Genomic DNA, 17,220 nt, shown 5'->3' with positions numbered 1-17,220 from the left:
AATGTGGCATTGAATCTAATGGCAACCTCAATTTTCAAAACCCTGAAACCCCAAAAAGTATTTACCATATTAAGCAAATCTAATGACCATCCTGGAGCCCCCGGTGGCACAGTGGGTTAAAGCACTAAGCTGCTAAGTACCAGTTCCATATTAACTTGTAATAATTTTCTTTAACTCGTATCGATAAATTTTTTTAAATGTCTTTGTCCCCATAGTTGTCGCCACTCTATTTCACTTATTTTTATCCCTAAATCCTCTTCCCAAATCTCCTTAAGGGTATACTTTTTATTTTTTCATCCTTCATTTCAATTAGTATCTTATAGATTTTGCTAATTATACCTCTCAAGTTTTCATGTTCTTCTACAGCCCTTACTTAACACCGGTAAGAATAGCATATATGAATAAAAATAACTCAGTAAATTGTTGGAGAGGGTGTCAAGAACCAGGAACATATATACACATGTGGTGGCAATGTAAATATGTAAATAATTTTTGGGAGAAAGTATTTAGAGAAATAGAAATTATAATGAATATGAAAATAGATAAAAGTCCTTGTATAGCCTTACTATCATTATATAACAATAAGCAATTGAAAAAGGGGGATAAAGAAGCGATAACAAACTTATTAACTATAGCAAGACTGCTCATAGCAAGGAATTGGAAAAAAGAAATGAATATACAAATAGAGGAGTGGTATAAAGAAGCATGGAAAATAGCAACAAATGATAAATTGACATGTATATTAAAGGTAAAAAAAGGTACATGGAAACAAAGCGATTTTGATGCTGTATGGGGAAGATTTGTGATAAATGGATTAAAAAATAAGGAAGGAAAATTACTGTCACAAGAAGAAATGAAATTTTGGACAGATGAAATGTAAGAATGGTAGCTTGAGACGGGTGGAGGGGAGCACTGTGGCGGGAAAAAAAAAGGGAAAAAGAGAAAAGGAGGGGAATTGTCAAAGCAAAACAATAAAACAACATGTTAAAGAGGTTGATGTACAAAATGCAATAGTATGTAATAAATGTGATAATTAGAAAATTTAAAAAGAAAAAAAGAAAAAAAGCACTAAGCTGCTGAACTTGTTGACTGAAAGGTCACAAGTTCGAATTTGAGGAGCATTGTTAGCTCTCGCTGTCAGCACCAGCTTCTTCCAACCCAGCAGTTCAAAAACATGCAAATGTAAGTAGATCAATAGGTACTGCTCCAGCAGGAAGGTAACAGCGCTCCATGCAGTCATGCTGGCCACATGACCTTGGAGGTGTCTACGGACAATGCTTAGAGATGAGCACCAACCCCCAGAGTCGGACACGACTGGACTTAATGTCAAGGGAAAACCTTTACCTTTACCTAATGCCCATCCTAATTTTGGGAAGGTAATTTAATAAAAAAAAAGGTGAGCATTAGAATTGACTGACAAAATTCTAAATATGGTAAGTTCAAAGCACAGAAGTAGTTTGTCCTGAACTCAGTGGGAGGAGGAGAAAAGAAGGGGTAGGACCTTGTCCTTCCCAGTAGGCTCAAGCAAAAACAAACTCCTGCTTCATTTCCTAGCTTGTGTATTATTCTTCATTAATAACTTTTGTCACCTTAATAATGCTTTGAAGTTGTTGAACCACAGTATGAAAGAAACTACACTGAGGATCCTGCCCCTGCCATATATGTGAGGTCAGTATAGTGCAGGGACTGGATACTGAAAAATTCAGAAAGTGAGCATAAGACCACAGTGAGATGGAGCCAGAAGGCACTTCCAGACAGCAATTTATTGCGGACGAAAATGGTTTAATGTAACCTGCTTTGCTGTCCGCATGGGTGTCCAAAAGAAGTGGGCTTTCCTGTCACTTGCCCCCACTGCAACGTGGTAACTACCATGCTGGAATGGGGGCAACCCCCCCCCCAAAACCCTTTAAATAAAAGAAAAACTTACCAGGCCACCATTATACCTCTTTGCATGCTTCCTGGTGCATACCAATGTTGTGCCAGGAAAGGGGGGGGGGGGGCAGGGGCAATTTTAAAAGGAAATCAGTGACTCTCACACTAATCTATCTCACAGCATGGTTTGGAGGATAAAATGGAAAGGAGGGGCACTGTGTCAGTCACCTTTGAGGGAACATGTCTGATCAAACAGACCACTAAATATATACAATGTTTAAGGGAGAGATACATTCTTGGTTGTGTAGGAAAACTCTGCTTGGTTCTCTTTAAGTAACCCCTACTGTGTACAGAAAAAAGAATGAAATGGAACACTGACCAAGTTCGAAAATTGGCTTCCTTGCTGATTACCCTTTTGGCCTGTCATGTGTAACTGACATTGTCTTAGAAATAGTCTTGCAAGAGCAAATTGGAAAATGGAAGGAATAATTTGAAATCTTCAGCAGGAAACATATGCCTGGATTTTCATGGGGTTCAGTAAACCACTTCTTGTTTTTTCTTGTCTCCAATTTCCATTTCTACTCAGGGGGTTATTCTGTTTGCACTTGCTCTGTCTGGAACATAATGCTTTTAGTTGGACAGTGAGATAAACTATAGGGATAGTGATTCCATGGTTGAATGTTATTTAACATATGGAGGATTCAGCCCTGGGTTGGGGAGGTTGGGTTAAGCTCATCATTCTAAGATGAGCTTAATGGTCTTTGATTCCTTGTACAGTCATCCCTCCACAATTGTGATTTTGACTTTTGAGGATTGGGTTATTCACGTATTCAATTATAATGTTCTCCCTAGGAATCTTTAGCTTCCCCAGTGTGATTTAATGATCAACTACTTCTGGTCATACTGGGAGACTTAGAGATTTTTAGAGAGAACACCTCTCTAGGAATCTCAAGGGCCTCAAGTGTGATTGCGCAGTCATTGTATAGCTGAGGTCAACCAAAGGGTCATGCTAGAAGATATAGAAATTTATAGAGAGGTGTTCTCTCAGGTAAAAAGAACATACAACTTCTTTACTTCTGTTTTTCACTTTCACAGGGCTTGTATACACCTATTATTATTATTATTATTATTATTATTATTATTATTATTATTTGAAACGCCACAAGATGAGTTCACAGCAAACAAGATCACTCTGGTGGCTGTTGTATTGGATCACACGTTGGACACTTCCCAAGCGTCTAGGACTGTGTGATGTATCAGCAAATAATGCATGCAGATCCCAGTAAGGTGGCCTTTTGCAGCTGGCAGCTGGTAATTTTGTCAGCGCCAATTGTGTTTAAGTGCAGACCAAAGTCTTTAGGCACTGCACCCATTGTGCCAATCACCACCGGGACCACCTTGACTGGCTTGTGCCAGAGTCTTTGCAGTTCGACACACACATACACACACACACACACACACACACGGTATGGGTAGATCATGGGTAACGAGTGAGTGCCTGTGGGGAAGGGAATGGACATATAGGTAAGATCATAGGAACTGGGGAGGAAAAGATAAAAGGGGGGGGGGCGGTCAGTGAAGGTTTTTTTTGTTGGCAGTTCGATCTTTAAATCCTCGTATCATGTCGGCTTCTCTAGTTGTTTCTCTTCAATCCTGCTGTCACCTGGGATTGCAACATCAACTATCCATGCTTTGTTTTTTTTAACACGATTGTGAGGTCAGGAGTATTGTGCTCCAAAACTCTGTCAGTCTGAATTTGGAAGTCCCAGAGTAGTTTGATGTGTTCATATTCTGTAACTTTTTCAGGCTTGTGATCCCACCAATTCTTTGTTGCAGACAAATGATATTTGTGGCACAAATTCCAAGGGATCATCTGAGCAACTGTGTTATGCCTCTGCTTGTAGTCTGTCTGTGCACTCTTCTTGCAGTAGCTGAGGATGTAATCTATTGTTTCACCTGCTTCCTTGCAGAATCTACACTTGGGATCTGTCGTTGATGGCATTTGTTTTAATGGCTTGTTCTTGGGCTGCCAGAATCAGGCCCTCCGTCTCCCTTTTCAAAGTTCCATTTGTGAGCCACATTCATGTTTTTCTTTGTCAATTTGGCTCTCAATTTTCCATTATTATTATTATTATTATTATTATTATTATTATTATTATCCCAGTGAACATGTAATTTTAAATTTCCATTTGGCTTCTTTGTGTTTCCTGCCAGCTAAGTAGATTGTGATTTGCCATTTTATCACTTTAGGAACATGCAGACTGCATGGAAAATATGTTGGCCGGTAGGTCTCCTATGTACAACTAGTACTTCTCAGAAATGTGACAGGTTACTACCCTCCCAGCATTTCTCATAATTTACTTCGGGAAGTGACGGCATTTCAAACTTGCAAATAATCAAAACCACAAGTATAAAACCCCCAAATGTGAAAAGTCTACTATATGTACAGAACTGGGATTCAGAAAAAAATAAATTAAGCTACAAGCCTATCCTATCCTAAGCCTATAGCAAATTTCAGCCCACAGTGAAGTGAAATTTCAAAAAACAATAGGGAGAAATCTTGCTTAGCATGTAGATTTAATAAAACACATGCTCAGTTCTGGTTCTGAACTCTAGGCATGATTAAACCTGGTTCCACCCCATAGTTCAGAGATATACATTCCTTGGGGACTTCAAAATTGACTTACCAGGATCTGTGATTTCCAGGAGCCACAAATCATTATGCTCCATGGTGCATTTTTTAATAATATGAGGCATGATACTTTACATTTTTGTCAGTGCCAGATATAGGGCAAATGAGTTAAGTTAGTTAAGTTATGAGGTCCTTTCTTACTTGGGCCCTGAAGGAGGTTGGTCTGATAGGCCTCCACTGCCTGCTTTGTGGCACACTCCTATAGACGATATCAACTCTATCATTATGTCTGAAATCACTTTGAAACAGAAAGCCTTCAACTTTAGAATTGCACCACATAAGCAAAATTGGAAGGCAAAAGGAAGAGGGGCCGACCAAGGGCAAGATGGATGGATGGCATCCTCGAAGTGACTGGACTGACCTTGAAGGAGCTGGGGGTGGTGACGGCCGACAGGGAGCTCTGGCGTGGGCTGGTCCATGAGGTCACGAAGAGTCGGAGACGACTGAACGAATGAACAAAAAGCAAAATTAATCATAAAAGTTTTTTTTGGAAGGAAGATAGGCTCCCCTGGTCAACAGGGCCATGTACACACCTAATCACAATGATAAATCTGGCACCGGTTTTTGTGTGTTTTGGAACCAAATCCTATCAGATATGGCAGGCTCATTGTGATTCTGTATTTTAATTTCATCTCTCCAAAACAATTACCCTTATGAAATGCAAATATACTTTTGCATCCTGAACATCCATTTAGTAAAACTCTCATCCGGAATATTCAATTAAATTTCAAGTGTTGTGAGAGTTCAAAGAATGATTAATAAATGAGCATGAGATAAAGGGAATAAAGGAAAATTTCTATGCTTTTCCTTCATTATACATCTGAGGTTCTACTAGAGGCACAAAACTACTACAAATGACATCAAATATGAATTAAACATACTTTCATCCAAACAATTCTCACCTTTCCATGACCTGCCGGCCTTCTGTTAGCATCCTTGCTCACGTTTGTCACTCTTCCTCTTGTCAATCTTTCACTGTCTGGCTTTGGCCGTTAATAATGAACTATGGTAGATCTGAAGATGTGACAACTTTTTAAAAAATAGATGGGTATGGGTTCTTTTTACAAGTTGAATGTTCACTCCTTATCTTGCTAGGAATGGGCTAGGTATTTTCACACTTCTGTCAAAGTACAGCTATGGAATATGGATTGTGAGCCTTGAAATTTAAGCTCATAGAATCATAGAGTTGGAAGGAGCCCCCAAGTAGTACAATGGATTAAACCCTTTGGCCAGCAGGATGGTTCGAATCTGGGGAGAGCAGACTGAGCTCCCTCTGTCAGCTCCAGTTCCCCATGCAAGGACATGTGAGAAGCCTCCCACAAGGATAGTAAAATATCAAATATCTGAGCATCCCCTGGGCAACGTCCCTGCAGATGACCAATTCTCTCACACCAGAAGTGACTTGCAGTTTCCCAAGTTGCTCCTGACATGGAAAACAAAATAGAGTTGGAAGAGACCACAACAGCCTTCCAGTCCAATCCCTTATATAGCTGTTATATAGGTGCCCCTAATCCCCACGAAAGTGGAGAGGCAACCAAATAGCCTGCAATCCTGCATGGCTCAGCAGCTCAGTAGTTAGATATGCATAACCATGCTTTGCTAAGCTAATGAATTCCATCTGGGCCAACCCACCCCACGTGTACATTCATGCTTGAAGGAGGGAGGAAGGATTGGGAAAAGTGGCTGTTGCTGTAGCCAATGAGAAACCACTACATCACTCACTAAGTTCTCCAGAGGACTCATCAACTGATCTAATAGCTTTGTATGTGGCCAGATATTTCTGCAACTTTCTCCTCCAAGCATGCTTTGGGAAACCTGTCAGTGCTTCTACATCAGATTGTGGAGTTGCTTTGGTTACTGTATGTGCAGTTGAGCACAAACAGTTTTTCACTGTTGAGTTTTTCATCCTTGCGGTGTTAAAGGGACAATTAACTTCTCCAGTGATCAAAAACAAACCTACACTGGCATAGGGTTAATTTGGACTGCTGGGTGGCACTAACAGTTTGCCAGTCTGCTTAGATGGGCACTAGTGCTGACAAAATTGTGAGGAGAAGCAGAGACTTGGCTTACTAATTTGTGATTAATGAAATAAGTATTAGGAAAGAGTGGCTTTATTCATTATTGTCTGCAGGTGGCTCCACAATGCTGTTTTTCCCCCTCAAAATACATTTTATTTTTACTATAGTCCGTATTATGACAGCAGAGATAGAAATTCTATGGCCCCCCAGATATCGTTAGACTGCAACTCACATCAGTCCTAGATAGCATAGCCAATGATAATGAAAGCTGGGAATTGAAATACAAAATATCTGGAGGACCTAATGATTCCCATTTCTATCACTAGTAGGTGACTGTACTCTTCTCCAACAGAAGATGGCGTCTTCATTGGATGGCAACTATTGTGAGTAGACTCTGTATTCAAACATCTGCCTGAATTTGACATCAAGATGGCAAACTCCAAACAAGGTCTTCAGACAAGACAGAAGTGTACAGTGGGGTACCAGAGAGATCATTATTATTTTTTTCAGGCAATGATGGAAATCTCACCAAATAAGTAGAATTGGTCGTGTATAATTACGGGGCAACCACTGTAGTTCATATTCAAATTTTCTGCCTGAAGTTGGCATCAAGATGGCAAAAGGAAAAAAATTAAATTTGGCAAGTTTTGTGTTTGCCAGTGAGGAACTATATTGTCACCTCTGTCTTCACCAAAGCAAGGAGAAAAGACTGAAAAACACAGTTGTGTACCAAGAAATAAATCTTTAATAAACTATACAAAGATGTTGTTTTTGTCTGGTTTTTAGTGCACTGTGCAATAACCTCTGTTCTATATTCAGAGTCCAGTTCTATATTTAGAATCCAGCAGTGTTAGCAGAAGATGTGCAAAACTTTGCGGAAGAAGTTCCTAAACTCGGTGTTGAATACAGTGTAGATGATTGGGTTTAGGGCACTATTGACGTATCCCAGCCATGTGACTATGCTGGTGACTTCACTGGGAATGGTGCAGGACGTACACAGAGCTCTGGTTATATGGACCACAAAGAAAGGAGTCCAGCAGAAAAGGAAAGCACCTGTAAGACACATAGGAAGAAAACAAGAGTTACACTCTAAACCATGAGTTAGTCGTTTACATCTTAGGTTACATCTGCACTGTAGAATTAAAGCAGTTTGACACCATTTTAACTGCCATGGTTCAATCTTGTGGAATCCTGGGAGTTGCAGTTTTACAAGGTCTTTAGCTTTCTCTGCCAAATTGTGCTGGTGCCTCACTAAGCTACAGCATAATGTACTCTTAGGGTCCTTCCACACAGCCATATAACCCAGAATATCAAGCCAGATAATTCAAACTATTTGCTTTGAACAGGGTTATATTAGTACACACTGCAATGTGGATTTTATACAGTTGTGTGGAAGAGGCTTTAGGTTTTTCAAAGCAGAACAGATTTCCCCCAAAACAGAAACCAAACTCTCCATATAGAGTCAGAGGGCCCTTCCACACAGCCCTATATCTCAGAATATCAAAACAGAAAATCCCACTTTATCTTCTTTGAACTGGATTATCTGAGTCCACATTCAGATAATGTGGGATTTTCTGTCTTGATATTGTGGAAAGGCCCAGAGTCATAGGGTTGGAAGAGACTACAAGGGACATTCAGTCCAACCTCCAGTCATGCAGTAAAAGCACACTCAACACACCCATATAATTACCCCAAGATGCCCAGAAAGGCTTGGTGCAGAGTTGAAGAATATGTGACCATCCAGATGTTGCTGCATTGCAACCTCCAACAGGCCTTTCTGGCAATACTAGGTAGGGTTGATGGGAGTTGCAGTTCCAACAATATCTGGAAGGCCATATAATCCCTCATCTTTGCTTTATGGTTATTTTTTCATTATGAAGCTGCACAATCTAAATTCCTTCCTGAGTCCTTCTCATGTGAAAGGGTTAGTCCTATAAAATACACTTCTCCGGTCCCATGTTTCCTATTTCTGTTGCCTGGTTGTGAAGTGTTGATGAGTAAGTTAAAGTTCTGTGACATTAGTGTTCATGCTTAAACTGAAAGCACTTCCAGGCAAATAGTTATGGATACTGCCAGTCAAAATACATGATAGAGCTATTCTGTTTTGTTCTTTAACAGATTTTATTGTGGAGAGAAAAAAATGGTATAAGCAACAATGGGAAATGGTGGATGTTTGGAAAATGACAGCATCCAGACTTCCTGTAAAATTATGTGAACGAGGCAAGCCAACGACATGGTAAAATCATCTCTGGAAGCGTCCAGAGTCAAATGCAGCATTATTTATTTTAAGCATTCTAAAACATGTTTCATAACAAATGTTATGAAACATATCTCAAGGTATCTGTGACTGGGAGAATATTAGTACTGTACCTTGGCACCAACTAGCCAATTTAACATGGAACTAAAAAAAACTAAAACAAAAAGCTCACCCTGTGTCTTTATACTACTACAATCAATAAAATGGTTCAGTAGCCCTTCTGTAGATTATAGTTACAGAAACAGCTTGTCTTTCAAAGCCCTAGTTCCTTTTACTGTTTCACTAGGTGAGTGAAAATTACTTCAGCAATTCAGTGGAAGAAATTTAATCAGCCAGTGATATGACTTTGGCCACACACTGATAAATAGTGCAACTCCAGCAAAATTTCCTTAATTTAGACTAGCTGTTTTCAGCAAGCAAGAATTTTTAAAACCCTTGCCCTGCAATTTATTCCAATATTGTAGATTTCCCCCAGTCCATAAATTCTACTTCTGGCACCTGACTGAAAAACAAATCTTATTACATATTAGCAAATATAACTAAATGTCCTTTGATCAGTAGCTGGCCACTTGGAGTGCCTCTGGTGTTGCTATAAGAAAAATATATTTAGTATATATTTACACTAAATATATGGTATAATGCCAAGTTTTAAAAACTTTAAAAATGCATTACAACTGTACTCTCAGTTCACGTCTGATACAATAAATAAATAAATAAATAAATAAGCAAATATAACATTGGCATTAAGAAGATGCCTCTATCTTGCAGATTATCCCATTTAGCAGGATTTGTGCAGGATTTGTGTAGAGCAGAAGGTAATAATAATAATAATAATAATAATAATAATAATAATAATACTTTAGTTATACCCCACCACCATCTCCCCAAAAAGACTCAGAGCAGCTAACACAAGGCCCAAGAAATTACAATAAGGCAAAGTAAAACACATACAACATCAGATAAATGCTGATATTAACAAAATAATGCAATGAAATAATGTAGGTCTTGCAGAGGTGCTATGAAGGGTAATGGGTAGGAAGTCCTCTTATTTCAGTCTAGTTACAAGTGCTTTACTCTGGATCCAATCCAAAAGAGATTATGAATATCTGCATACATCTAGCAGAGGCTGTTGGTAAGTAGCACCTGGACATTGTTTCTGAAAAGTATACTTGGGGCCTATTGTATCTCATAATCTAGACTGGATTTATGAATAAGTACCGGAGCTTAATAATCTTGCCATGGAAATACTGAGTTACACTTAGGAGTACTAGGTGAAGTAAGAGAAGGGTGTACAATAGGCTTGTTTGATTAAAAAAATGGTTCAAAACTCATTTCGGATGTAGGAGGTGCTGGTGGTTCGGATCTAGTCAATTCCAATTTTCACAGAAAAAAAAGTTCAAAACTTTTCAAAACTTCAGAGACTTCTGAATCTTTCGTTAATGGTTTCAAAGTGTTATTTCCAGTTTCATTGGGCAGGAAGAAATCGTGGGAGGGAAAGGAAACCAAAGGGAATCCATCCAAACTGGTTTAAACGGCATCTCTTGCCCAAGGCTGACCAGGAGGGAAAGGAAACCGAAGGGAATCCATCCACACTGGTTTGGGAAGCTGAATCACTTCCGACTCACTTACTGATTCATAAGAGAAATGGCAGGAAAAGCTTCAGAAGGGCAAAAGGACTTCCGGTTTCCTTAAAAACTGCGAAATCGCTTCAAAAAGGAAATCTTTCTGAATTTATTCTGAATTACGAAGATTCTGACCGAATCTAACCATGCCTAGTGTACAAAAGAGAATTTAAACAAGTGTTGCTTTTTATGCCAGCTACACCTGCTCAAATTCCCTCTTTGACATAAACTTTAAAGTGATATGAGCCCTTTATTTCACCTGGTAACTCTGCTTGTACTAAGCAAGATTTTTTTTCTGTTTGTGTACAACCTGGGGATACAGACTTTAGTGTATGGTAACAATGGCTCTTTCCCAAACCAGAATACAATTCTATCTTATTTTCTCATTTGTTAATTGGTTGTAAGCCAGAATATCTCAATATGAAGGCAGGAAGAAGCCCTGACTTACTACGTACCAAAGCTAGTACATGACAGGAAGAGAGATGGAAGGACAAAGAGGGCAATTTCCACCTTTATATACCCTCAAACAATTTTACAAACTGAGGGTGTATCTTGAGATGTAAAAGTTCTATATGATTTCTCGGTCATCTGAATACAAGCAACGGGGACAAGTATAATGTTATTAGAGCACCATATTACATATTGAGTAGGGCTCCTACCTTTATTTGGGAGAATTCTCATATATACAATTCCTTCCGTAGCAATACAACTGAAGCAGGACAAAGAGCAATCTGCTGAAATCACCTTTTACAGTGGAATCCTCTTAGGCACCAAATTTGGCATCTCAGTGCTGTATCCTCTAACTCTGAGAGACTATGAAGGTATAATGTATACCATTTTGCCCTACCTTCATGCGGGATGACTGTGACAAGGCACAAGAGTGTTCTCTGACCCATGTTTAGTGAGCACTCTTCAGGAGACACATACGTATCACTGTTCAATAGCAGGGATTCTTCTGGGTGTAAATGGTGATGAAGGGAAAGAAGCAGTGGAGCTGTTAAAACCATTAATAATCGAAGAGCCCCAAGGGCCCCTGATATAACTATTTCAGCATTAACTGAATAAAGGCTTCAGGAAGAGTCTCTTATGATCTCAATTATTTATTTTGTTCAATAATGGGCTCCAACACCAATTGAATCCCATTATTGGATTTTCTCTTTTCATTTTTGCTCACCCTTCTAGTGAAATTCCATCTGATATCGCTAAAATGTGCTACAGGCTCTCATTAAAAGCAGATGCTCCTATTTAATCATGGAAGGAATAGACTCTTGGATGGCAAGGTAGGGCCGTTTCTCACAACTGGAGTTAAAAAGACTTTTATACAAGTAGCTATCTGCCCTAGCAAGATCCTTTGCAAATATCAATGGTTTACCAGGACAAATACAAAGCATGCAGTGAGGCCAAATCTGTGTAACAAGCAATTAAACACAAAACTGTCTACTATATGGATCAGAAACAGCAGAGAAACAGTTTTCAAAAGGCAAGTGTTCTGCATGAAGTGGTCACTGATATGGCCAAAGTGACCTGATTTAAGTCCCAATTCTGCTGTGTGGAAAACACAAACAATAGTGGCCTATTTCATATGGTTATTACATAGGTAAATACTGTGAGGCCATCCTCAGTTTTGGACACTCTGGCATGAGCAGAATGTCAACTCTAAAACCAATAATAATTTAACCACTAATGTTATTAATAACTGCTGTTGAGATGCAGACACAGATAAAAGACAATTCCCAACCCCACTACAAATGGTCCAGACCTGACATATTGATGGTTAAAGAAATAAGGCAGATGGCATTGTTGGCATTAAGGGCTCCCAATGAAGAAGATGTTAAGAGCTTCCACTAAACGACCAGGTTGGCACATGGGAGAAGAGTTGTCATGTCCGTTTTGAAAACGAGTCAGGTAATGTCAGGACTTCCTGGGATACTAATCAACCAGTAGTTTCCTAGTTTTCCTGTGCTCCCTTCTAAAAGATTGAAATATTTTTCCTAGAACTTAGTTACTAGCAGCAAGAGTTTTAAGCTAAAATATGCTGGCACTTCCTGTCACACATATCCCTGTTCCATCTCTTTGGTACAGCAAGCTACTGGAATTTGGGCCCTGATCACCTCTTGTACACTGAGTTGAGCCCTAAAACTGAAAAAGACACCCTCACTTGATCTAGCCATTGCAAATTAGAAATCTTTACGGAGTTTTATGTTTGTTTTAGTACCATCTGTTCAGAACAGCAAATTAAGAAAGAGAACTACAGTGTATATTTCTTTGGATGTACAGAACATACAATCCTTTGGCAAACACTGACAACCTTTATAGTGGGGAGAACTCTATGTGTCTCTTTCACAGAGCTCTGTATTCTTCTCCAGCTACAGGAAACTTTTTGGTCTTCAGATATTTTGGATTTCAGCTCCTGCCTGCATCCCTCAAATGTCCCTCACACTTGCCCTCACGGATTATTGGACAAAGTTACTACTCTGGTTGTGATCTGGCATTTTACTAGGTAGGATTTTTCAGAAATTATGAAATACAGACACTTTAAGAAAAGAATTATGATAAGCACATTGTGGGTTTGGAGTAATACATTTTTAGGATGAGTGTATTCTTGATCCCCTGTTGAAATGGGTGGCATCTGCTGTCACAGTGCATATTCCACAACCACAGAAATTCAAAATATGCCATAGGCTATTACAGTACACTCTACCACTATAAACAATTTTGCCTGCTGTTGATTATGCTACGCTTTAGTTAGCAAGAGAGAGAGAGAAGCAGCTCAAACTCAGCTCATTCACATTCTTTCCTCTTCTGTCAACTCTCTGCAGGTAACAAGGGAAGCTATTCCCCTGTTCCTCAGCTGAGCTTGAAATGTTTCTGTGACTTGAAAAAGATGCTAACAGCACTGATACATATATACAGAAGCAGAATGCCGCACAAAAGGTTGGGATCCTTAATTTCTTTCTTTTGTCAGAGTCTAGAGCTTCAAAATCTGAAAGGGGGAGTCTGGATAGATCTCGAGGGGGATGAATCATGCATGAAATTAAGCACGACTGAAATATCTGAAAGAGTTACCTGCTGAAAGATTCCTGCTGCTTATCACTTGAATTATCCCTCTCTATTGCTTGTGCTACTTAACTCAGTGGACCACGGAGGGAATTCTGAAGGGACATTTAAGCAGAACTACTAAGGGCAGAGGGATCCGCTGTTCTACACTGAGATATGTGACCAACACTGTTGCAATGGATTGCTCTCAAGTACCAGATATCTATAAGAGTGCAGGCATCACTATATGCCAGCCAGGATGCCTTTTTCAGTCTGTAGGGAACACATTTTGGTACAAATATTCATCCCTTGGTACAGCAGTTCATCCCTGACTAAAGTACTGTAATCTGCTTTAAGCGAGGCTGCCTTTAAAAACAAGTTAGAATCTTGGACACACAGTACTCCTAGGTTTCTTCTCGGGGTTAAGGTGATCAGAGAGCTTCTATACTAGGCATGGGCAAACTTTTTTACCTTGGGGCTCCATTGTGGGCCTTGTTGGGATGCTGGGTCAGGAGGAAGGGGAGCCGGGCACACGCTGGGTGGGGAGGGCCCAGGAAAGGATGGGCCCAGGAGGGGGAAGGGCAGGGCCTGGGTCATCCTCAGGTTGTCCTCCCAGCATAAGGACAGGGCTGCTTGTCCCATCCTTATGCTGGAAGGAAGACGGGACACAGGGCCACTGCCCCAGCCTCCTTCCCATCCTCCTCCCCTAATCTTCAGGCTGTCCTCTTGGCATTATGCTGGGAGAAGGGAGAAACAGATGGTGACTGAGTATACTCCAGGGGCTCTTGGCTGCTGTGTGCCTTCCTTGAGCCATCCTCTCGGCATAAGGATGGGGTCGCTCACACCATCCTTATGCTGAGGTGAGGGGGCGGGGGGAGGAGGTGAGACAACAGTGGTTGACAGCGCTCCAGAGGGCTCTCGGCTGCTATGTGCCTTCCTCCTCCATCTTTTTGACATAAGGACAGACCACCGTGTCCTTATGCCAAGAGGTCAGGGCCTGAAGTAAGTGCCCAGTGTGCCGCATCCGGCCTGCGGGCCTTAGTTTGCCCATGCCGGTTCTATACCATATTAATATCTACCTGTGTGTTTCTAAGCTCCTCCCCCCAATATTGGTGATGACATTTAAAGTTTTAATTGGCATGCCATCCCATTATCTGAAACATTTTGACCAGGATAGACATTTCCAAGTCCTCAGATTTACATCAGTGGACTTGCTATTAAGGTTCATTTAATTGGTTGGCCCAAGGAACCAGAGCTTAGAAAAGCTGCATTTTGGAGAACAGCTCCTGGAATCCCAAATAAACATCTTCATTTAGAAACTGACTACTGATTTGCTCAAAGACCTAACAATATATGAACTCTCTCTTCTCTTATGGTTTTGATTTTTTGAAAGATTTTAATAAAAAATTGGGAAGAAACTTCTGATTTATTTGATAGTAACATAGACTTTTTTGGAGACTTTTAAATAAAAGGTTGGATGGTAATCTTTCAGGGACACCTAAGCTGTGTATTCCTGAACTGGTAGAGGATTGACTAGATGACTCTTGGGAGCACCTTCCAATTCTACAATTCTATGAGTCTATGAACGCTTATGTGAATTGTATTCAATGAAATCTGTATGAATTTACCAAGCACTTGAGATGTCTGCTCTGGAAAAACTGTGTTCCCTTGTAGTAATAATCAGCAGGTCCATGAAAAGAAAATGATTCCTAGTTTGGAGTGGTAGCGGTGAAGAAGATTTCCCTGTTCAATTTCAGTTTGCTATACTACTGTTAAAAGGTTACAGAGCATCTCTCAGGAGAAAAACTGACAGTTGACAGCTGACAGCCTGTGTGTGTGTTCCCAGCACTTTGGGGGTCAAGAGACCACAACACATGGGGACAAAAAAGGCATATATATGTTGTCATGTATTTTCAAATGTTTTGCTCTATAGCTGCATCCCTTAAAAAACACAAGCCCCCTAGAACCCCCCCCCCCCTTTTTTTCACCAGTCTGGTAACTCTCAATCTGGTTAATAACTTCAAGCAGTGAACACTTACCAACCACAACTGGCAGCACTTTCATGGCTTTTCTTTCCCGGCCATTGATTTTGGCTGGCTTCCTTTTGAGTCCTCCATGTGGTGGATATTTGAGGTGTGGACAGGTTATAGTCTGAATACCATTGTTCATGTAATCCTTAGGATAAGAGCATTCAGAGCGTGCATATAGGTTGTTCTCCTGCAACCTAATCCCACTTTGGTTCCTCTCAATGACAGGTGGTGGACAATACAGCCGCCTATTCCCCAAATAAATGCTGCTCTTCAGCTTGGCCTTCCGAGCCTCCTCCCAACGCCGAAGTCCTTGGAACATGGCACAGTAGAGGACCAGCATGACAGGACAAGGAATGAAGAAGGAGCAGATGGAAGAGTACACAATGTAGTTGTTATCCTCCAGCTGACACAAAGTGGGGTCCCGGTTTGGAACATTGTTTAGGCCAAAAATGACTGGGGAGGCCACAGCAAATGCAAAGATCCAGGTGGTGGAGATGAGAACCGTTTGCCGCAGATCGATTTGCCGACGGTTGTAGTTCAGTGGGATAGAGACAGCAATGAACCTGGAAGACAGAAAACAGGGTGAAGCTATGGGGCTCCTTGGTATAACTGATCCAGTATTCCCTGCGATGCTAGTTAAGGTTGATGGGAGTTGCAGTCTATCATAGGAAAAACACAACAGACAGTGTCCTTGTCACTTAGTTCTTCATGCCCAAGGCATCCCTTCCTAGGAATTTTATTTATCTGCTCAGCTTTGGTTGATTGACTGAAAATTCTCTGCTCTTTCTCTTCCTCATGCCACTTTGTCCAGAATTCCCTCACAGAACACCTCCATGTTGTTACTTTACTACATATCTCAAAATCCACTTTAGAAAAGGAACAAAATAGCATCCTATCTCATCCAAACCTTTCAGTGAACCTATCCATAAAGTCATGAGGGTTCCTGAGAGGAAAGCATTAAAAAAAGAAATAACCACTTTAACTTCTAAACTAGCATACAGTAGCATATGTATCCTCTTCCTGAGAGTGAGTCTTTTTGTTGCTGTCAGGGGAGTCAGAGGCCTAGTTTACGGATAAAAACAATGGCAGATGAGATACAAAAGTTGTTCCTAGACAGTGCTACTTCGTAGCTGTGAACTTTCACACTAGAAAAAGATAACAATGTATATACTGTACAACGATTATATTATGATGAAAATTGGTCACAAAGGCTTCTTTTCAATAACATCTAGTTTTCTGTGAGAACTTTTGTATGGACAGATGAGCACTGGCATGAAAGCACACAGGAATAGTATAACCTCCTCACCTGCTGTTTGGGTAACATGGTGCATACTGCTGGGAGGAAACCTCAACGCCACCTGAGGCTGGATCTACACTGAATGAAATAATCTGGAGTACTGTGCTCCCAAAATGCCTCGATGCAGCAGGGGAACATACCAGGGCCCTTTTAATGTCCAGATGGCCAACCAAACCAAGAGTGCATTAGTGGTATCACTGCTACCACTGTTTCACCGTCCAAAAGCAGCTCCTGCCAGAGCCTTGCTGGTGACATTGCTTCTGATACGTGAGGGCACCTAGCCATCTGGCCAGCAGAAGCTATGTCACCAGCAGCAAGGCTTTTTCAAGGAGCTGCTTCTCACTAGTCTGTTGGACACTGGATTGGGATGGATCCACACCTCAAAAACAACGGGGT

The 17,220-nt window shown here is 40.6% G+C and overlaps 1 protein-coding gene across 2 annotated transcripts in view; it reads right to left on the bottom strand.

The window, feature by feature from the left end:
• The window catches only part of DRD4 (dopamine receptor D4), a 59,341-nt gene that overhangs the window by 1,256 nt on the left and 40,865 nt on the right, over positions 1 to 17,220 (bottom strand). Inside the window, exons 3-4 of one of the 2 annotated variants that reach the window (XM_060769410.2) lie at positions 15,537 to 16,090; positions 7,322 to 7,635 (exon numbers count right to left, since the gene is read on the bottom strand). In XM_060769410.2, coding sequence (XP_060625393.1) covers positions 7,433 to 7,635; positions 15,537 to 16,090 — 757 coding nt within the window. In that variant the 3' untranslated portion in view covers positions 7,322 to 7,432. Of the gene's footprint in view, positions 1 to 7,321; positions 7,636 to 15,536; positions 16,091 to 17,220 lie in introns of those variants that run through there. The other variant, XM_060769418.2, reaches the window with a different exon arrangement.

This window comes from Anolis sagrei, chromosome 1 (assembly GCF_037176765.1).
Source record: "Anolis sagrei isolate rAnoSag1 chromosome 1, rAnoSag1.mat, whole genome shotgun sequence".
NCBI classification, from domain to species: domain Eukaryota; kingdom Metazoa; phylum Chordata; class Lepidosauria; order Squamata; family Dactyloidae; genus Anolis; species Anolis sagrei.
This window is presented reverse-complemented; position numbering and strand designations above follow the sequence as displayed.